The sequence below is a fragment of the Taudactylus pleione genome, unplaced genomic scaffold, assembly GCF_031769625.1.
Source record: "Taudactylus pleione unplaced genomic scaffold, aTauple2 ptg000065l, whole genome shotgun sequence".
NCBI classification, from domain to species: Eukaryota; Metazoa; Chordata; class Amphibia; order Anura; family Myobatrachidae; genus Taudactylus; species Taudactylus pleione.
Genome location: NW_028284467.1, coordinates 11,574,341 through 11,598,134, shown reverse-complemented (window position 1 = coordinate 11,598,134; position 23,794 = coordinate 11,574,341). Strand labels below are relative to the sequence as shown.

The 23,794-nt window shown below is 42.4% G+C and overlaps 1 protein-coding gene and 1 pseudogene across 1 annotated transcript in view; one reads left to right on the top strand and one right to left on the bottom strand.

Moving 5' to 3' along the window:
- LOC148534686 (TRAF family member-associated NF-kappa-B activator-like) overlaps positions 1-23,794 on the bottom strand; it is a 59,248-nt gene that overhangs the window by 18,661 nt on the left and 16,793 nt on the right. Inside the window, exons 2-3 of the mRNA XM_088466363.1 lie at positions 17,098-17,223; positions 13,844-14,373 (exon numbers count right to left, since the gene is read on the bottom strand). Coding sequence (XP_088322489.1) covers positions 13,844-14,373; positions 17,098-17,209 — 642 coding nt within the window. The 5' untranslated portion in view covers positions 17,210-17,223. The remainder of the gene's footprint in view (positions 1-13,843; positions 14,374-17,097; positions 17,224-23,794) is intronic.
- LOC148534687 (5S ribosomal RNA) lies at positions 6,364-6,482 on the top strand (annotated as a pseudogene).

Genomic DNA, 23,794 nt, shown 5'->3' with positions numbered 1-23,794 from the left:
TGGGGGATTACTACTGTGGAGCTTTACTACTGGGGGAACTAGTATAGGGGGCATTACTACTGGGGGCATTACCACTAGGGGTACTACTAATGGGGGCACTGCATGGGGGGCACCACTACTGGGGCCATTGTGTAAGGGGCACCACTGCTGTGGGCATTGTATAAGGGGCACTACTACTGTGGGCCTTGTGTATATGGGACACTAATTTTGGCATTATGTAAAAGGGGCACCACTGTGTGTCATAACATAAGGGACTACTATGTGGTGTAATTTGAATTGGGGATAATGTATTATAAAGGTAATTGCTGTGTGTGTTACAATGTATTATACAGGGCATTACTGAATGTGGCATAATGTGTTATACAGGTTATTACTGCATATAGCATAATATGTTTAACAGGGCATTACTGTGTGTCGCATAATGTGTTATAAAGGGCATTACTGCGTGTGGCATAATGTGTTATTACTGCGTGTGGTATAATGTGTTATAAAGGGCATTACTGCGTGTGGCATAGTGTGTTATAAAAGGCATTACTGCATGTGGCATAATGTGTTATAAAGGCCATTACTGCATGTGGCATAATGTGTTATAAAGGCCATTACTGCGTGTGGCATAATGTTATCTTATCTAAAAAAAATTATTTCTTTCTTTTTTGGGGAGGGGGGGCACAACTGGGAACTTTCGCCCTGAGCTCCACAATGTCTAGAACCGGCCCTGGATGTTCCCGATGTATATGGAGGATTTCAAAGTATTATGCATGTGAGATAGCGGTAGTGGGAGTCTTTATGCTGGCTGTGCGATGGCTCTGCGATTGCATTCATTAGCATATTTTTGCAGCAGACCTGCGTGTGTAATCGCAGCCGCAATAGTGATTCGTAGTGAATCAGGCCAATAATCAGATAAGCTATTTCAAACAAGTATAATTACATGAATTTACTCTGCTTTTCAACCATATGCCTAATTAGTGAGGCACTCTCTTTATATATATATATATATATATATACACACATATATATATACACATATACACAGTATATATATAAAATGCCATTTATATAATGTGACAAGAATCACATAGACCGGAGTGAAATCCAACAGAGGTTTATTTTCTCACCACAGGCAGATATACAGGTCAGTGCAGTGCTCACAGGCAAGATGTTACAGCAGGTACACAGAATCTTCCATACAGCAACACAGCTCCTTTAGTGGACCCTCAGGTCCAGGATCCCTAACACTAGTCACCTCCGGGCCTATAACCTGGGTATCTAATTCACCATCAGGATCATGGTAGGATTTGCACTGACACAACTTTAAAGACAGATAACAGGTACAGCTAATTAGCCTTGCTTGTGGCTTACAAGTGAGTCCAGGAAAACCTGGAATGGATCTCATTATCATGCTTTTTATTGGTCCATATATGCACAAACCTGCTGCTGCACATTAACTTCATGTGAAAGCACGTTGTCCCTATTACACTATATATATATATATATATACACACACACAAAAGAGAGCGCCTCATACCAATTAGGCATATATATATATAAACCAATGTGAAGGCTATGGCGCCAGCCAATTACAGAATGTAAATAAATGTAAACAATAATGAGTATTTTAATATAGTGAAGAATACGACAGGACGCTCTACCTAAAGGTGTCAGCTGGATACCAGTGATAGGGATTGGGGCATAAATCCCAAACAGAAATATGGAAATGGTGAAAGATACAGCGACAGGCATCTCTAATAATAAAAGTACACAGTGCAATAAATATATAAAATAAAAACAATTTATTAAAAATTCATAAGGACATAAGAAAATAAAACGCACAGAATTGTAAAAATATACGAATTGATCCTTTTAAAAGTGTCAAACTAGTTGGTATACTATAAAGGAGCAAAGATGAAACTATTTAATCATAAGCTGTATTAAAATGCAGATCAACAAGTCTCAGCACCCTGATATTTGAATAAAGTGCAGATAAACAATAGTATATATTGCACAGGCCCAATAATATATACTAAAAGCAAATAAGCGGAGAATTAGGTTCTAAAAACAGCAGTAAATTTAAAAGTGCTTATCTTGGTAACTCAAAGGCAAGAGTGCAGCTTTCCAACGCGTTTCATCCAATGGGACTTTTTCAAGGGATGATAGCTAGCAAACATAAGTCTATATTTATACCAGGTGGAGCCTAAAGTGAGGGCGGAAGTCGCGTGCATCAAGCGGATGTCGACCTCGGTGCAATGTGTCTCCGTATAGACCCGGAAGAGGGCGGATGTTGATGCTAAGGGCAGAAATTCACCTCTATTGGGCGGAAGTAACCGCCAAGGTAAACGCTTATTTTTATATATTTTTAGCATTATCTGGACATTACTGGAATTCTCTTTCATATTCTAAATAATGCATTACCACATAGGAGTGCTTTGGATTTTCGTTTTGTTAAATCCCACCGTTAGACCGGATATGAGGCCATCAATTGACCTAAGGTTGATTAATCAGTTCTGTTTAAACCTGGTATAAATATGGACTTATGTTTGCTAGCTATCATCCCTTGAAAAAGTCCGCCCTCTTCCGGGTCTGCTGTTTTTAGAACCTAATTCTCCGCTTATTTGCTTTTAGTATATATTATTGGGCCTGTGCAATATATATTATTGTTTATCTGCACTTTATTCAAATATCAGGGTGCTGAGACTTGTTGATCTGCATTTTAATACAGCTTATGATTAAATAGTTTCATCTTTGCTCCTTTATATTATACCAACTAGTTTGACACTTTTAAAAGGATCAATTCGTATATTTTTACAATTCTGTGCATTTTATTTTCTTATGTCCTTATGAATTTTTAATAAATTGTTTATATTTTTATATATTTATTGCACTGTGCACTTTTATTATTAGAGACGCCTGTCGCTGTATCTTTCACCATTTCCATATTTCTTTTTGGGATTCATGCCCCAATCCCCATCACTGGTATCCAGCTGACACCTTTAGGTAGAGCGTCCTGTAGTATTCTTCACTATATTAAAATACTCATTATTGTTTAAATATAATTTATTTACATTCTGTTATTGGCTGGCACCATAGCCTTCACATTGGTTTATTTTGATTGGGTATTTTTTTTGTTAGGCAGCCTTTCTAGACAGTCTTTTGTGTGATTGCACGATTTATTACACCTTTAAGAATGTTTAGACATACTGAACGCACAATTAAGAGAAGTGATTTGTGTCAAAAATTTTTTAATGAGAGCAACATAGTGTCACATACAGAGTTACCCACCGAGAGTATTGATAATTTATTTTGGGATATAGAAAAACTTATGACCAAGGAAATTAAAGCTTGGTGGGATGTAAAAGGTCTTGAACATTACATCTCTGTAAATAGGATCCCGAGAGGACTTAGAATTCAGAAAAATCCCACCTTTGGTCTGGATAAAACAGACTTCATTAGGGAATGGGATAAGATCCTACATAGATGTTCCTTGGACCTTATGCAACTCATAATTAAAGAAAAACAGGATCTCTTGCTCAATTTAGAACAGGAGATTAAGGCTAAAGAGCAACAAATGGAAGAATTCAAAACAAAAGACAAGTTTAAGGAGAATGAAGTGGTTTTAATGAAGAAACTAGAAAGAACAGAAGAAGTGGTAATCAAAGGCAAAGAGAAAAAAATCCATAGGGATAAACAGGACTATGAAACCAATAGAATTAAACATTGGTCAAGATTCCAGAATTCCAGAAACACTGTTCATCCCACTCCATCTAGGACTCATTCCAATTGGAAACCCATTCAAAAAAGAAGTTTCAATTATTATAGGGATGAACATTTGCCGAGATTTAGGGCAACATACACAAGGAATAGGTATGCAGCCCTACAGAGACTGGAATCCACTGGTGATTCAGATCAACATAATTTTTTATCCCCAGGTCTGGACACACCAAACGATATAAGAAAGCAACCTGTCAGGGAGACAGCAACCATAGCATCGCCCCTCAAAAGAAGACAACGAGAAGAAGAGGAAAACGGGGCGGGAGGAAGAAACTTAAAGAGAAGATATCTTCAATGAATCTCCAACAACAAGGCATTTCAATTTATCAAGACATCAATTAACGGAATCTGAGATTAGTTTATTAAGCAAAGGGCTTAATTATGCACCGACATCCAGTATGAACAAATTTGATGTATATATAGACTTAAGTAAATTTGTGAGAAACCTGACACTTAAAAGGCACATTATAAGAAAGGAATCAGCACCTATTAAGAATTTTATGGAGTCAACTTCAAAATCAGGATTGAAATGTAAATCTACATACTATCCTTTAGAATCTAAAGGTAGTCACATAGAAGTCTTTATGAGACAGTTAAGAAGGACCTATGTGAAGGAGAGGGGGAAAAATTACAAAAACAAAATTTAAAGAATAAAGAGAAACATGCCCTGAAGGAACTGCAAAAGAACAAAGATGTGATTATAAAACAAGCTGATAAAGGGGGGGGTTTGGTCATCATGGATCGGGAAGCATACCTTAAAGAAGCGGAAAGATTACTGAGTGACACAAACTCATATAGACCATTAAAGGGAGACCCTGTAGAAGAATATTTGGATGATATGAGGTCACTTTTGTTATGTGGTCTTCGTAATGGAGTTGTAATTAAAGACGAATTTCAGTTTCTCATGCAGATCAACCCCACTACCCCTATATTTTACTTTTTGCCCAAAATTCATAAATCGATGACATCACCTCCTGGGCGCCCTATAGTGGCTGGCATAGACTCGCTTACTTCCCATCTCTCCGAGTACGTTGACGTGTTTTACAGAAATATGTTATCCTATTAGACTCATATTTGAAAGGTACTGCGAATGTCTTACAATGTTTGAAGGGGATTAAATGGCAACCAACATATGCCTGGGTCACGATAGATGTACAGGCTTTGTATACATGCATTGAGCATAACAAAGGAATTAATGCATGTAGGAAAGTCCTAGAAGAGGACAAATACAATAGTCCCCTCCATCGAGAGTTCTTATGTGACCTAATGCTTTTTATTCTCACTCACAATTATTTTAAATTTTTGGATGTCTTTTATCAACAAATATGTGGCACGGCCATGGTTACTATTTTTGCCCCCAGTTTTGCAAATTTTTATGGGGTGTTGGGAAGACAATTACATTTACAAAAATAAACCATTTCATAAGAATATTGTACTGTACAAAAGATATATTGACGACATTTTAATTATCTGGGAAGGTTCTGAGGAACTTTTTAAAGATTTTTTAATTTACATTGCAAATAACGATTTTAATCTGAAGTTCATGTCCCATTTTAGCAGTATATCAGTGGAATTTTTAGACTTGTTTTTACTACATGAAAATGGGGAGATCATCACAAATAACTATATTAAAGAAGTTGACACAAATAGTTATTTACATTTTAAAAGTGGACACCTAAAAAGATGGAAAACCAACATCCCTTACTCTCAGTTTCATAGAATTAAGCGAAACTGTACGAAAGAACAAGATTGTGAAAAACAAATTAAGGTCTATACTGAGAGATTTATTAACAAAGGTTATCCAATTGAATTATTATCACAGGCGGCAGATAAAACCAAGGACCTGGCAAGGGATGAATTGTTAAAATATAAAAATAAAGATCTGGGAAGGAAAAATTGTGTGCCTTCTGTGACCACTTACAATGGACACGAGAATAAATGAGGAATTCTTTACAGAAACATTGGCATATTTTACTCATGGACCCAGTCTTAAAAGAGGTTCTTCCCTCAAGGCCTGATATAATTTACAAGAAAAGCAGGAACTTGAAAGATATTTTAGCACCGAGCATGATTAAGAGTGGGACATTTAAAACCAATGAAGTCCTCCCCAAATGTTTAGGTTGTTACAAGTGTGGACATTGCAATATTTGTAAGTTCATTCATCCACGAAGAAAAGTATTTTACAACTTTGATGGATCAAAGGAATATAAAATCAAGAATTACATGAACTGCAATACCATCTCCACCATATACCTCTTAGAGTGCAAGTGCGGCTTGAAGTATGTGGGGAAAACTAAGAGACCATTAAAGTTGAGAATTCAAGAACATGTCCGAAATATTAAGAACAAGGTTGATGGACATGCGGTGTCTAAGCATTTTTCTGTTTACCATGATTCCAATCCGGAGGACCTTACTTTTAAAGCAATAGAGCATGTGAAATTAGGAAAGAGAGGGGGTAATCTAGGGAACAAACTTTCAAGAAGAGAAATGTTCTGGATCTTTGAGTTGAATACCATGGCCCCACAAGGATTTAATGAGAGTTACGAGATTGCTCCATTCTTGTAAGAGACGAGGTGGTAGTTGTATTTGTTAAAAGGGACCTACAACCACACCAGTGTGTATATGCCCAATCTCATCCAATCTTGGAAGCTAAGCATATGTGGGCATGGTCAGTACTGGGATGGGAGACCTCCTGGGAATACCAGGTGTTGTAGTGTCCATACATATTTACAACAGGACGTGAAACAGTCACTGGGTCTTTGAATGGATCTAACTCTCTACCCTTGTTCCATGGATTAATATGAGTTCTATCTACAATCCCCTCCTCTGTCATTTTCACTAGAAAGATCATTGCTCTCTATTAATATTCAAATTGCTAGTATTCTCATTTTTAGTTTTAATATTCTCAGTTCATTCATTTTTATCTATTTTTATCCAATTATAAATCATGCTAATGTCGTCATTTTTAATTATATTCATTCATATCACTTTTATGTTATGTTTTCAAAACCGTGCTGCCTCATTTAGTTTTAGACCGTCTTTCATTGTTATTAATATGGTATGCCTATCTAATTGGTGTGTCTCTTAATTACGGGCTAGGACACCCTTTTCCAAAATGGCGCTTGTGAATTAAAAAAAACTACTAAGTTTTTTGGCTTTCGCAGATGTATGGCTGTGCCTATCAAAGATCCTGACCACGTCAAGGGAAGAAAGTGCTGGACCTAGGCGGGATGCACTTACGTCATCTGTGGGTGGATGTTCGCTGAGTTGGTGGACAATCAAGCCAGGGCGGAAGTCACGTGGACCGGACGGGAGCTGTGCACCTGCGATACCATTCCCGGACGTTTACTAGGAGGATGGACGCCGCGTGGAGCCTAAAGTGAGGGCGGCAGTTGCGTGCATCAAGCGGATGTCGACCTCGGTGCAATGTGTCTCCGTATAGACCCAGAAGAGGGCGGATGTTGATGCTAAGGGCGGAAATTCACCTCTATTGCTATTTGTGCTTTTATTGCCACTATTGGATATAAGGTATTCATGTGAATTGTGTGGAGATACAAATTGGCAGTGAAAAGCGGCGTGCCAGTGATCTATAAAAGCTCTATGGGACATTGAGTTCTTGCATTGAAAGACACATTTTTACATACACTGCTCTGCAGTTTTATTTTTAATCAAACTTGGATTCAGAGGTTAATTATTTCCAGATATTACTTTGAGCTTTGTATTAGCATATGCATTTGCCATCACTACTGTGTTGTCCCTCTCAGGCTTCTGTATACAGTATGTAGTTTGTTTTGCTGATGAGCACAACTCATATTTGCCTACTCTCCTGAAAAGGGTGGGAGGCTCCCGAAAATTGGATGGTGCTACAGGCCATGCTGAAAAGTAGTCAAGTCTCCACCACCACCTGGACATCCAACCCCCCCCCCGTGGCCCTTCTCCATCTGCTCGCACCCCCTCGAATCAGTAAGCAGGCCACAGGGGCTAATGATGCTGTTTGCGGTAGCCCTGCCCCCACTATACAGTGCCTATACAGCGGGGAAGGGGGGGATGCCGCCCCTGCAAATCTGTGTCTGTGTTTCACAGCGTTATGCTCTACATGAGTGCCAGCTGTGGGTTTTGTGGAGGTTGAAGTACCTACCGCGTTTTTGTCCATTTTTTTCTAGCCGAGTACCGCACCTACTGTCTACTATCATTATTGATTTGCGAGGGCACAGGCCAGGGTTACACCAGCTTCATTGTGGGAGTGCCGGACCTTTGGATTGAATATAATATATATTTATACACACACACACACATACATATACCAACACATTATTTTTTTTTCTCAAAAATATTTAAACTTTTCCACTATTTTGGATCTGAGCTAGTTTTCCCTGACCTTCCTATATTTATAATGGGTTATGTTAAAAAAAAAAGGGGGGGGGGGATTTAAGAATGTTTTCAAGGTTTTAAATCAGGGAAGTTTAATGGCGATTTTAATTTTCAGAAAAGTCACTGAACAGTCTAAAGGCCCTGCAAATCTTCACACTGAAATTAAACATCTGACAATTGGCCTGAATTAGGGATGAGCGGGTTCGGACCTCAGAGATCTGAGCCTACCCGAACTAACGGGATCCGAGTCAGATCGGCTTTTCTCGCCTGACTCGGATCTGAAAATGAGGCAAAATGTCATCATCATCCTACTGACAGATTCTCACGGGTTTTGGATTCTATAAAAGGTCCCGTGATCGCCGCCATTTTTCATTCCAGCTGTGGAGAATGAAGAGGGAGGGAGCAGGGAGCTGTGCTGCACTGCTGTTCTGCATTGTGACTTGTGATTACTGCTAGGTTGTGCTGGGAGCTGTGCTGCATAATCGAGGGCTGGCTGTTATCCATAGGGGCTGGCTGGCTTTTGTCCTGTCCATAGGGGCTGGCTGGCTGCAGTCCATAGGGGCTGGCTGGTTGGCTGTTGTCCATAGGGGCTGGCTGTTTTGAGGTTGTCCTGTAGGTCTTCATGGTCCCCTTCTGGGATGAGAAAATCCACTCCCAGCAGCAGGCATGACTCTCAAGGATTCTTCTGGGGGCAAGGACTGATTTGAATGTGTCAAATATTTATTTGTAAATGGGAGATGACGGGAGATGCCAGACATGTACATTGCAGTATAAAGAATCAGCCAGTACAAGCTCTGTCAGGAAGACACCGGGAGCCTGTATTGCGGCCCAGCAAGACATTTAACACACAGCGTGTCCTCACTGGCCAGATATCGAGCCGCTGTTTATTAAGGTCAGAATTTGTTTTTCTTTTGCTGGCCGGGACACCGGTGACAGCATACAAATAGGTGAGACTGACCTTTTTTTTTCCCTTTTACTATTGGCGGGATCTGTATAAGACCAAAGAGCCTAAATAATCTGACCTTCACATGAAGTGTTTGATTCACCATACCTACAGTGTTTGTCTGCTATAAAAAATAGTGCTGCTTGAATCTTTCCAGTATATGAGCTGATGCTTAATTACTAACACCCCTTTTCCACCAAAATTCTGTGGCTGACTCGGAGTTGGAACAGAGTTCCTATCTGGGTCAGACCCGGAATTTAGCTGGTGCCGACTCTGGATATTCCCGAGTCGGCGCCGCTCACCCGGAGTCGGGTCTGCATAGACCCGACTTTCCCGGCGTGAAAGTGAACGCTTGGAGATGGTGTCATCTGGAAGCCCCAGTGAAGCGGACCAATTTGCCGGCTTGCAGCGCACTCCAGGTCATCGTGACCCGGAGTGCGCTGTTCTCACAGCACGGTTTCATGGGCTACGCCCGTATTAAACCCTGCTATTTACCTGAGTTGGATTGCCGGGTCACTCGACCCGGCGATCCATCCCTCTCCCCTTTTACACCAGGGAGCTGCCCGGGTTAACCCTGCAATAACCCGGGTTTTAGCTTTGGTGTAAAAGGGGTATAACCTACATGCTAACTGCAAGAGTGCCTGATGCTAACTTTATTGCTGCTTGAACTTTTTGACACACAATGCTGGCTACAAAGTATTTTTATGCTTGATTATTAATCTATATGCTTGCTGCAACTAACAAGTCCTTTTTTATTATTGGAGATTGACATCTGTCTTTGCTGCCAGTGCTGCTTGAATCTTTTCAGTATATGAGCTGATGCTTGATTACTAATCTACATGCTAACTGCAAGGGTGCCTGCTGCTAACTTATAAAGTATATTTATGCTTGATTACTAATCTACATGCTTGCTGCAACTAATAAGACTTTTATCATTGGAGATTGACATCTATCTTTGCTGCCACTAACAACTGGATTGCTCCTTAAAAACGAATGGTTGCATGCTGAGCTTAATTACTGGATATGTGGATATGTGGCTGTTTGATCTTCATTCTTTTGCATCTACAATTTAGCTGTGAAGTAGCATTTCTCTCCGACTGGAGGACATTTAGAGATATTTTTTCCCATCATTCATGATTATCTCTAAAAGTAGTGGTATTATCTGTTAGAACATACCTATTCTGTGTGCACACATTTATTTGGGTTTGTAATCATTCATACACCATTGTCTATGAATTTATTATATACATTTTAGTGCTTTCTGGTATATATATTGTATTTATGATTGTATTAAATTTATATTTATATGTGATTTACTCCAGCGCTTCCCTTTGTTTGCCGTTGTTCATATTTGTTTGAGGGTCACAGCTCCCTCTTATCACTAGGTGAGCTGCAGGAGCAATATCACTTTATTTATATAATAGTTTGCTTTGGATTGGACATATTCATTCTTTAGTGCCCGATTTTTTGTTTATCTTTTCTATTTTTTGTAAATGCCTCCTCCCCTCTCCCATAAATTTTCTTCGGAATCAAAAAATTTAATTCAATTTACTACCAATCTACCCTTCCTGTCCCTGCCCTGCCTTCAACTACATACATACTCCAACTCCCTCAGGCCTCTCTTGAATAATAAAACCATTTGTTTCCTGATGTGCCATGTTGGAAGTTGAACTGCCATGTGTTTGTGCCGCCCACTGCTGCTGCTTAACTTAGTGAGCCAGCTAGCTTGGTGCAAATTTGGGGCCTAAACGGGATGAAAACAATATAGTGAGCTGTGAGGTTGTCAAAATTGACTGGAAACGAGTGGAAATAAATGTTATTGAGGTTAATAATACTGTAGGAACAAAAACAGGCCCATTTAATATACACACCAGTAACTTGCATGGAGAGAAATTTGCCGCAGAAACAGCAATGGTAGGACATTGGATGCAAGAACTTTTAAGCCATGATGGAGCTGAAGTTACATTCCAGTTTGCTCAAGTCAAAGGAATTGCCTTAATACTAACTATGGTCAAAGATATTGCAGAAAACTGTTGTTTCCCAACAGCTGAACATGTGTACTACTGAAGAAGGCCTCATATACTGTGAGATAACAACTGCGCAGGTATGGCAATTTGGATTCATGATATTTTGAGGATGGAGAAGTACCGTATTTTACAGCCACAGAGCTTGATGTTTTCAAGAGCAATGCTATTTCAATTAGTGGCTCTGCAGTACAAGCCAAGAGATTATTCTGAAGTTTTGACAGACAAAAGCTTTTGAGACATTTAAGAAACTTTAAGCAGAAATAACACGGCATACACTAGTGAAGATATATTTTTTTACTACCCACAAAGCTACCAGTGAGAAAGAGTAAACGTTTTGTGAAGGGAATTGAAAAGTTTAAAGATATACGTAAACTACAGATGTGTCCTCGCTCATCTTTGCCACCGATGCGCCAAACGTGCGCACGAGCTGACAACGTTGATATTTCACATGCAAATTAATACTTATTATTCATAATTGAGGCAATACTGCCCCTGCTGTAAACAAAAGTAGAGTATTAGTGTATATATTCTGGGGAGACACTTCCCCTAATTCAAGGGGATAAAAAGTGAATTCATGTGACATGATATGCCTCACTGGACCATTATTTATTAATTAAATATTTATTGTCTATAAATAAACTGCTGCTCATTTATATAAACATATAAATGGGATTAAGTGTTGTAAGGTACTTGATGGAGTTGTGGCAAGGGTCACAACCCAGCTGGGGTACTAGTGAGTGGTTGAAATGCTTGTACTCAGACTGTAGTATGTGTCTTGTGATTACTGGATAGTGCAGCTGATGCAGGAATGCTTTTGTTTCTACCTTAATTTAAGATTTCAATTTACAATTTATTTGTAATAATTTGTGACAAATTTATTCTACAAACAAATGTCTCTGAGGGGTCCATTTATAATCCTATAAATCACAGTTTTAACACTGATTTTACATATATATGTAATTTTTATGTGTCAGCCCCTTTCATCAATATTGTAATGCAGGAGATATCATGGATATCTCCTGGTTACAGTCCTGTCACAATAATTTCCACAGTCCCCATACTTTAGTATGAGGATGTAGAAATTATTCTATTCATCAACTTCCGAAAATATATTTTCAGTAATTGACTGTGTAACTGTACACCATCCTCAGATGGTGTACAGTTCCCAAAATGCATTACAAGCTGTCTTTTATACTGCAGATTGTGCAGGAAAGGGATCTTTTCAGATCCCATTCAGCTGTCTCCCTTCTACCCCCAGCTCAGTGGCCAGAGTCTGCAGCCAGCTCTGACTAACTCCTGCACGCACCTGGCAGCCTCCAGGCATTGGTGGTCCTCAGGTGTGAGGGATAGAGGATGGGGGAAGCCATCCTGCTGCCATGGGACAGATCCCTGCACAGCGCTGGTAGTGCAGAGGTGATGGAGAGGGGAGATCGATAAAGGCCATGGGTAGGGTGCAGGGACAAGAGGAAAAGTGACAGTCTGGGGCCCCACAGACATGGAGAAGCACTGTGACAGGAGATACTTATGTAAAGGAAGGATGATGAATGCATCCGATATTGAGGCACTCGATGTGAGTTTTCAAACTAAATTAGCACAAAATGTTTTTTAGTATTTATGAATAGACCCCTGAGTTTTTAGTTATTATGTATGATATAAGGTTTAGGTGTCTATTCATGATGTAAATTAGAGGGCTCATGATGTTAATTATAGGGGTCCATTCAGACTCCGAAAATTAACATTCTAACTAGCCGCAGAATCCAGAGCAATTCAGCATTGCTCCGGCGCGGTGACAGCTGATATGAAAATCAGCTGTTCCGGAGCAGTGAATCTTTTCACTGCTCCTTTCGAAGTAGTAACAGTAGTGCGCATGCATGACCTACAGGTCACGCATGCACACAAGAGCCCCGACGTCTGGCGGGAGGAGCCAGTCAAGGATGGTGGGACCCGAAAGTATCCCTATTCACACACCTTGGTTGCAATCCACAAGCAGGAGCATTCGCCATCTGAAGATGGCAAATACTCCCGCGTTCAAGCTTTGAATATATTGTATTTCTGGTGCTTGATGAATTCTGTCCCCATACTAGTGTATGGGGACAGCGGGCCATTCCACCAGAGGAAGGTAAGTAAGAGATATCTGTAATATCTTCTGCTTTATCTTCTTGATGAATGGCCCGAATACTTAATTTTTACAAGTGCAGGTGAAAATGTTCATTTTCACCGGCTTTAAAAAAAAAAAAGTGGTGATGAATAGGCCCCTTAATGTTAAGTTTCAAGTTGAAGATATAGCACAATTGTTAAGGTACAGAGGCCCAATTCAGACACGCAGCGAAAGTATGCAAATCCGCGATCGCATGGCAAGGGAATAGCATGTCCACTATGTCTTGGCGTGCGATCGCGGTGTGTATGTAGACACCCACCAGCCTGTCTTAAGGCGCCCACTTATGCATGTCATCTCCAGGATGTGTATGCAACCATCGGTAACATCGAGTACCATCGGAAGCGAACGCAGCACTCTTACTTGACCATACCCTACCGCAAGCACTGCGAGTGCTTCAGTGTGTAAAACAACCATGTGACGTGTACTATGATGCTCCGTCTTAATTATGCACGCCTCTGAAATCGGGCCCAGAATTCTCAGGAAACTTAAGTAACTCACAATTGTTTTTCTTATGAGCAAGATTCAAAGGGTAAAAACCGAGACGAGCCTTTTGATTATCAGAAAACTGCATTCCCATACCTGGGCTGGTCCTCTTATGTCATTCACATTCTTGTTCTGTGGGCCCAGAAGCGCTCCAAGAGATATGTCTTTCGACTGCAGAAAACTCAAGTCTTCGTCATAGATATTAGACAAATTGAAATTGTGACCTCCATCAACTGGGGTTAAAAAGTCAAGATGTGAAATTGCAGGAGTTATTTTATCTCCAACTCCATCTAGATTTGGAAATGTTGGGGTGTAGTTTTTGATAAACAATGCAAGGTTAGATTGTTTCTCTCTTTTATCCAAGCTGGATTCTCCATGGGGGAGATCATTGGCAGCCTCTCCTTTATCGGCTGCACTGTATTTGTCTTTATTTGGAGAGAACTGTACATGAAAGTCAAAGAGACTAGATTTTTCTGTAGTTCCTGATGGCACAGACAATTCATCATTCACAATATTGGAGGTTTCTATATGAGTGGCTTCTGTTCCTTTCAACCTGAGGAATGGTCTCTCAGAGCATGTATGGTCCCCTGCATCTGTGCATTGGACTGGCTTTGAAATGGGCATTTCTGCAAGATAAAACATCAGAGTAATTTAAAATTAGTTAAAGTAGCTATAGAAGTGTATCTGAATGGAACTATCTTTTAAACTGATACAGTACTTGGGACAAACCTGTGACAAGATGTTCTAGATAAGACCACAAACCAATTAGCTCAGAGGTTCCAAATGCGGTCCTCAAGGCTCTCCAATTGCTGAGGTACTAATTAAGTCACTTGTGCTCAACCATGGATATCTCCAGTGATGGCTCCTACCCACTTAAGGTGCATACACACGTAATGATTTTGTGAACAATTTAACTATAACGACGTCATCGTTCAATCGTTGAAAAAAGTCGTTCAGTTTCTGAGTTATAATGATGAATGATTATCGTTCATGAGCGTTCTCAATTGTAGTTCATTCTGACTGACCAACTGAACGATTTTCAATAAAGGAAAGTTAGAAAAATCTTTGTAGTTCAAAAAAATCGTTCATTACATTTTAAGAAATCTGACAGATTATCTGCCAGAAATCGTTCATAAAATTGTTGGAAACAAAATTGTTGTGTGAGTATGCAGCTTTAGATGAGGGGGCTGTCACCGCCGAAAACAAGGGTACATAAGCAAAAAAATCACAGAGTCACCGGCTCCTCCTGGCCGGGTTCCGGCACCTGCACAATTGATCTGACAGGCGCCAGAATCGCCGCATGTGCACTAGCGGTGGGGAGTTGCACATGTCACTGGCTTCCAAAGGGCTACATCGTCTGCAGCACCTATGTGCCAATTAGGGCTGGCGGAAAGGCAGAGAAGCAGCTTCCTACCGGAAGCTGCTCTCTGCTAATAGCAGCCTGGACTGGCAGTCCCAGGGGGATGAGACACCTCCCCCTGAGACTGCATGTTGTGTGATTGGCAGTTGGCGCTTCCATTAGGAAGCAACTGCCAGTTACAGTGTAGCCAGTGCAGTAACAAACTGCACTGACTACACTGAGGTGGAGAATTTACTGGGGGGGGGGGCTGCAGCCTCACAGCCCCTAGGCAATATCAGCCACTGGATATCTCTAAAACCAGACCTGTTGGGGAGCCTTGGGGACCGCGTTTGGGAACCTCTGCCTTAGCTTATTAACCTCCACTCTTCTTCAATTATGAGCAATACGATCCACTCACATAATGAGAGTTAACCAACGAAGAAAGGGTGAGACAGCTACAGTCCACAATGCTTTCATTTTCATATGCACACTATGTAATGCTGAAGTAGATTAATGCCTCTGTTCATGAGGACAATGAACATTTAAAAAATGGAGCAGTTATTCTACCACACACTGATATGATGCTGGTTATGTAATGTGTTCAATAAACTTGTGTTATGCACACAGTAATATGGATTCACATCTACCGGGATACCTGAGCCCCGATATACTTACCCTGTGCCAGGTTGAGTGCTGCAGGATTCTCCCCTCTTCTGGTCTGTCCTGTCTCCATTGTGGCAGGGACAGCCATTGGGGCACACATCACACGTCCTGCATGCTGCAGCTCTCACTTAGCTTGTTCATGTCAGAAGTTATAACCAATGCAGGGAAATTATAGTAAAGGAACCCATTTAAATGTACATATCTCTGTTTTTTCTGTTATATAATGGGAGTAAAGTACAATCAGGGAGATTACTAGACTCTTCAGGGAGTCTGGGAGATTGCTACTATTTCAGGGAGCCCCCCCGACAATCATGGAAAATTGTCATGTACTGTATAATGTAATCTCAATCAGGAATTGAGCAGGGGTATTATGAATGTATTAAGGAGTGCTGAACTGCTATATATATATATATATATGTATGGCAAACCAAAGCCCTGCTCCTGTAGTCTCCTGATGTCTCTGTCAGCACTGATCTATTGGCACCTCACTCTTATTTCTTGTATGGAGTGGGGCTTACAGTGAGCCAGCCATCCTCTTCATCCTCATTGATTTTAGCAACTCCCCTCAGGCTCCGGTGCCGATCCTCACAGCTGACCAAGCGCACCCGTCATTCGGAAGTCATAGCTCCATTAGTAAGTGCTAAAGGGGTTATGACTCATTCATAAATGGAGCCCAAATCTTAATAAAAAAACAAGCAAACACCATCTCAAAGCTAATATTATACGCTTATACAGTACACAATGAAATATGGTGCTTTCCGACTTATCATTTCCATTCTTACACTATACCCAGAAGTGACCCAATATACTAGACATTACATTATTCCAGCTCTTTTCGCATACTCAAAACCATTATATCCTGTGTCCCCTGAGCATGTACTTCTGTACTATTTACAAATACAATTTACAAAATTATTCCAAACAACTGTAAAATGGACATTCTGTTGATAGTATATACCACACAATACTGATGGTCTTGTGACCAGGAAAGATCTCTCTTATGCTGCGTACTCACGAGACGGTCTGTTCAGCGATCGATATCGCTGAACGATCTCCTTTGAAATTCCTGGTGTGTTGGTTGAATGATATAATTCATCCACACACCAACAATATCACCCACAACCAACAACCATTCCCTCCTGTAGGCACTGATAGATATCGTCCAGGTTGGCCTGCATGCATGGACAATTAACAATATCATTATCGTTGGTCGTTTGCCGATTGTTCGCAGCTTGAAAATTAACTATATGAACAATTTAACAATGAACGATATCGTTATAGTTCATATCGTTCATTTAAATCATACGGTGTGTACGCAGCATAACAAGGACCCCTGGGTTCCTCTTACCTGCAGCAAGATCCTTCTTTGAAAGTAGTTGTTGTAAAAGTTCAGCCTGTTTTGAACATACAGCTTGCAGCACTCTAAATTCTTGGTAAAGTGCCAAAAAAGCATCTTCCATTGTTTTTATAGTACCTGAAGAAAGGAGAAATAAAAATAAGTTTGTACATGTAATAACAGGAAAAGCCATGTTTCCAAAATAAATAATACTTCATCTACAACTGGCGGTTAAAAAAATGACTTTCTGGACCTAAAGAAAAATAATTGACACTATTTATTTACAATATATCTATATAATACGCGAGCAAGCATGTCTGTTTGTCCTTTATGCATGGCCAGAGTTTTGGATCTAGCTCCACCAAATTGGCAGGGTGATGTAGTTTGACCAGGATTAGGTTTTTGCCTAGGTTTGAACTTCATCAGGGCCACACGCTGTCACACAATCCCTAAAAATGGGGATACTCTTTAACTACACAGGGCCCGGCTCTGGCTCAAGTGGAAATTGGCAGTCTGACAAAAATCTGCGAGAAAGCTACAAAAGTATCCTTTTAACCTCACAGTCTCAGCAAGGGTCAAACTTTATGATTTAAATCCAGAGTTAGTAATTTTTTAAGTGACTATATAAATTAGTAAGCCCTCTGTGTTTGCATGCAAGGGCATAACTAGAACTTAGCAAGATCTTAAAAGGGCTCCCCCAGAGGTTACAAAAAACACATACAGTACATTTGCCCCGACACAGAGCCCATTCATGTTATGCCACATAGTACCCCTTATACACATTATGCCATGGAGTAGTAGTGCCCCTTATACATTATACCACACAGTAATGCCATTTACAGATTATGCCACTGTAGTAGTGCCCCATATAACACATTCCACACAATAGTAGTACCCCTTACACTTTATTCCACACAGTAATGCCCCTTACACATCATGCCCCCTCCCCCAACAACTGACCTCCCCGTGTCCTTCCAGCAGCCTCTCACCTCCCCCTGTGTGCCATTAGCAGCCAGCAGCTGTGGATTTGGGGGCAGGCTGCCAGCTAATTACAGCTAGTGCACCGTCAGGCAGCGGCAGACATGGACAGACAGCTTTGGTGCAATTTGAATCTGATGCCGGTCCTGAGCCAATTGGAGCTCACGGACTGGCAGCCAATCAGGAGCTGCCACTGCTGAATGGCTGCCAGTCTGCCAGCCTTGCGATCAGTTGCCCTGTCTCTCTATATGTTTGCCTGCCAGTGCGCCAGCTTCAATTAGCTGGCAAGCCAGCACCTAATTAACACCGCTGCCATCCGAGTCCCCCTCGGAGGCCCAGTTTGGACTGGCCCACCTTGTGTGCGTGACTGGATGCAGGGGGAGCGGCGGGCCACAGAGGCAGCCTAGGCACTATAGCAGTCGCTTGCTGGGACCTCTAGTTCTGTAAAAGACAGTATTCTATTTTATTCTATCTATTTTTTGACACAATCAACCCAGCACTGGGATAACCCCAGGCTATCAGCACAGGCCTGGGGTGCCATGCTGAGGGGGAACCCCTTTATTGAGGGTGTCCCCATCTCCCCAGGGATCCCAGCCTGGGCTGACGAGCAAGGGGTGATGGATGCTTTGGCTGCGGGATCCAAGGAAAAGATCCCACGGCTGCGGCATTACACCCCCGCTAGAAAGAGTCCGGTGTTGGTTGTGGAAAATACAGGGGATCCCTATTCATTTTGACCCCTGTATTTCCACAAACAGGACTGGCTCACTGAGCCTGGTGCTGGTTGATGAAAATACTGGGGAACCCTACATCTTTTTCCCCCTGTATTTTCACAACCAGGACCGGCTCAGAAAAACCCAGTGCTGGTTGTGCTTTTATGGGGGGAGCCCACATAAATTATTTTTTTTAACACTTTTCAGGGTTTCTACACGCAGACGCATGCATGGATCTTACAGATCTGTGGCATGTTTCTGTGTAACTCGGATAATATGAGCTGTGAGGTTGTCAACATTGACTGGAAATGAATGTTATTGATGTTAATAATCCTCTAGGAACAAAACATGTCCAAATTATATGATATTAGCTGTTTTTATAAATTTTTCAAGAATACCAAAACATTTGGTACATTCTATACTGTTCTTTTGTTGCAGAGGAATTGGTATAAGGGCTGATTCATCACAGATCACAAGTGCTAAGGCGCACGCACTCGTCCGATTTTCATGATCTGCGCATGCATATAAGACGCAGCCAGTGGTGGATCCGGTGGGGGGGGGCAATCCGGGCAATCGCCCCCATAACAAAACTGAAAAGAAAAAAAGAAAAGTTTTTTTCCCAATAAGGGGGTGTGGCCACGGACCCGCAATTAGGCCATTCCCCCCTGATCCAGCCGCCTCTCTGCAGGGACAAGTGCTCAGGAAGAGAAAGAGCCTGAGGAGCAGGCAGCGCCCACTATACTGGCTGTCGTGGTTGGAGCCGCAGGACGCCAGCAGCAGGACGATCTGATTAATGGAACAAAGGCTCTTCACAGTCATAAAATTAAGTATCGCTCCGGCTTTCCTTTTCATTTGTTGGTGTAACACAAGGTGCATTCTTACAAAGTGAAAACTCCAAACCAAGGATTAGCCCCACTCCGAACTCTCAGCATCTTCCTTACAGTACTTCACCGCTGTCATCTTCTGGACCTGGATCCTCAGGCCATCAAGCCCCTTCTCCTAAATGGTCCTTCACCTAACTCGCTTCTGGCATACAACTGGTCCTAGGCCTCCAGGAGGACATTCTTTTATTGTTATTGTTTTTCCACTGTCTCTCCTACAAGTTCTATGATTCCTGTCTGTCCCCATGCGGTATATTGCATCTCTTTATGTTATTCTTCTTTCCTGGACCTAGCTAATTGTTTTGCTTCCCCCACATTTAAAATTCATAACTGTACTAGGCAAGGATGCCCCCTCTTGTCTTTCTAGTTTAAATTTTTTTGTAATTTTTTTGGAATTGGTATAAGGGCCTGATTCAGCACAGATCACAAGTGCTAAGACGCATGCACTCATCCGAATTTCATGATCTGCGCATGCATATAAGACGCAGCCAGTGGTGGATCCAGTGGGGGGGGGGCAATCCGGGCAATCGCCCCCCGTAACAAAACTGAAAAGAAAAAAAAGAAAAGTTTATTTCCCAATAAGGGGGTGTGGCCACGGACACGCAATTAGGCCATGCCCCCTGATCCAGCCGGCTCTCTGCAGGGACAAGTGCTCAGGAAGAGAAAGAGACTGAGGAGCAGGCAGCGCACACTATACTGGCTGTCGTGGTTGGAGCAGCAGGACGCCAAACTCCAAAAAAAAGGAGCAGTCCATCTGCTGAAATGAAGGTAACTTGGAGGGGGCAGGGGAGCTGGTTGGTTGTTGAGGTTACTCAGGGCTGGAATGATAGGGGCCTGGAGGGGAGACAGGAGACCAGAATGTTGTGGGGCTGGAAGGGACACGGGGCTGGAGGCTGGAATGACAGGTGGCTGGAGGGGACACAGCTGGCTGAAAGCTGAATGATGGGACTGCAGGGGACACAGGACTGAAGGCTGGAATGACGTGGCTGGAGGGGACATAGAGGGCTGAAGGCTGGAATGATGAGGGGCTGGATGGGGACAGGAGGTTGGAGTGACAGGTGGCTGGAGGGGATAGAGGTGGTTGGAGTGGACACATAATGCTGAAGGCTTGAATGAGAGGCTGTAGGGTACAGGAGGCTGGAATGACAGGTGGCTGGAGGGGACACAGGGCTGAAGGCTGTAATAAGTGGTTAGAGGCTGGAATTATGGGGGGCTGGAGGGTACACAGATGACTGGAGGCTGGAATGACAGGGGACTGGAGGGGATATAGAGGGGTGGAAGCTGGACGGAACACGGGGCAGGAGGGGACACAGGGGGCACATTTCTGGTTGAACTTCTGTTGTACAATGATGACATTGGTTATATTCCTACACAAACAGGCATCTTCCGGACCATGTGATCTTCAAAGTGAATAGTGACTACTGATTGAGGACATTGGCCCGGATTCAGACCCACTCGCGAGCGACTGTCCGCTCGCAAGTGGGTCGATGTTCTGCACTGAGCATGCGCACGACGGAGGGAGCTCCGTCGTGCGCATGTGCCAGACGCGACGAGCGAAGGAAAGTCCTTCGCTCGTTGTGTCTGATCAAAGGGGGCGTGCTGTCGATGTTGATTGACAGCACGCCCCCTTTGGTGGGCGTGCTGGGGGCGTGCCTCCCTGACGGGGGCATTCCCACGGGAACGCCTCCCATCAGAAGCCGGCCCACTGACATCACTAGTGATGTCAGTGGGAGTGATTTTGGCTCTGATAGAGCCAAAATCACTCCGGAGCTTGCGGTTGAAAACCTCAACCGCAGGCTCCGGCTCGCAGTTTCGATGGTCGCGATGGTCAAGACCATCGCGGCCATCAAACTGTACGCTCATATAGGCTGTGGGTGGTGACCCACAGCTATACGAGCGTCCAGGAGGACGCTCCATTTTTTAGGAGGGCGGCCCTCATTCAGAGCGTGCGCTCTGCTCAGAGCGTACGGCTCTGAATGAGGGCCATTGGCCCTCATTCAGACCAGGACGCAAGTGGCCGTTCGTACGTTGGGCGAACGTAAAAAAATATTTAAATTCAGGCACACGCTCGTATTTTCGTTCGAATCAAAACATCCTCCCCAAACTCAGGCGACCCCTCCTCTAACTAACGAACGTGCCAAATAGCGAGCGTACATCCCCGAAGTGGTTTGAAGGGAATGCACGCACTAGTACTACCCGGAAGTTGGACTGTGACATTTCGATTAACTGCTCGTTTATTCTGCCTACCTCCCTCAATCGTAACATGCCAATCAATATATCAATTAGCTTAATTGTTTTTTTGTTTTTTTTTACACAATGCAATAAACTTTATTTATGTCCGTGTTTGTGTTTACCCGCAGAATACGTACGGCTTAAACATTCGCTTTTAATTGTCAAAATACATGTTAGCCCCTATTAAATAATTGGTCTATTTGTTTTTAGACCCGCATATTTCCTGGAGTTCATTTCTTTATGTAAATTTGCTTACGCATGTCACTGCATTAAGCCTATCATAAGTCTCCACAGATTTCTGGCCCTGTCGAACACATGACTCATACACTAACCAATAGAATTGCTCCTGTTAATTTCCTAAATACATTAGCCAATCATTAAATTTGGGAGCACTTTATCAAAAATGATTTTTAGGAAAAACTCCATTGCCATCATGAGAGCCTCCGCATTCACCAGGCGCGAGCTGCTGGTGCTTACGGAGGTGATGGATAGGCGGATCACCAGCCAGCCTCCACCCATCACCAACCGCGAGAAGCGATCCGCGTATGCGGAGGTTCGGGCCCGCCTGCGCTCCTTCGGCTCACGCCGCCATATCGGGCAGCTGGAGCGCAGGTGGTCGGACCTGCAACGGCGGACGCCCCGCTTACTGGCATGCTTTCGCATGCAGATCGCTGAAAGTAAGTTTAATGGATTGTGGTTTTCATGTTTGTCTTTGTGGCCCTAACTGCATGGCCATGTTTTCCCTGTCTTTCATATTTATTCATTCTCCTCATATCTGCATGGCCATGTTTTCCCTGTCTTTCATATTTATTCATTCTCCTCATATCTGCATGGCCATGTTTTCCCTGTCTTTCATATTTATTCATTCTCCTCATATCTGCATGGCCATGTTTTCCCTGTCTTTCATATTTATTCATTCTCCTCATATCTGCATGGCCATGTTTTCCCTGTCTTTCATATTTATTCATTCTCCTCATATCTGCATGGCCATGTTTTCCCTGTCTTTCATATTTATTCATTCTCCTCATATCTGCATGGCCATGTTTTCCCTGTCTTTCATATTTATTCATTCTCATATCTGCATGGCCATGTTTTCCCTGTCTTTCATATTTATTCATTCTCATATCTGCATGGCCATGTTTTCCCTGTCTTTCATATTTATTCATTCTCCTCATATCTGCATGGCCATGTTTTCCCTGTCTTTCATATTTATTCATTCTCCTCATATCTGCATGGCCATGTTTTCCCTGTCTTTCATATTTATTCATTCTCCTCATATCTGCATGGCCATGTTTTCCCTGTCTTTCATATTTATTCATTCTCCTCATATCTGCATGGCCATGTTTTCCCTGTCTTTCATATTTATTCATTCTCCTCATAATTTTTTTTATTTTTTATTTTGGGGGTGCATTTGAAATAATTTTTGTGCGCGGATTTGTGTTGGAACTAACCCCAATTTGTTTCCCATCTTTTAGGGAAGACTACGCCGTCAGCGTCCCGCCAGACGGCGATCACGGCCACTCTCCCCCACCCCCAGCCAACACTCCAACTCCACTCCTTCCCCTATTCCCCACTCCTCCCCAGCCTTCCTACACCCTCAGCCAGATTTTTCTGGACTCCTTCCCCTCCGTCCCAATTCCCCCTCTCCTCCAACCACCCCTCTTAGAATGACCCCCTCCCCGGAGTCGGTCATTACACCGCCCCGATCTTTGGGGAATGGACCCACCTCCGAGGAGGACGATGGAGGGCCTTCTGTAGCTGGCGTTGGGTCTTCCGGGATGTTTTTTTTTGCACTTTTTTATCGTCACAAACTGTTTGTATGTATTCTTGTTTTTTTTTTTTTTTTGTGTTTATTTTCCAAAATTAAGTAGTTTTGGCCGATTGCCATAACCTGTTACTGCTGTTTTC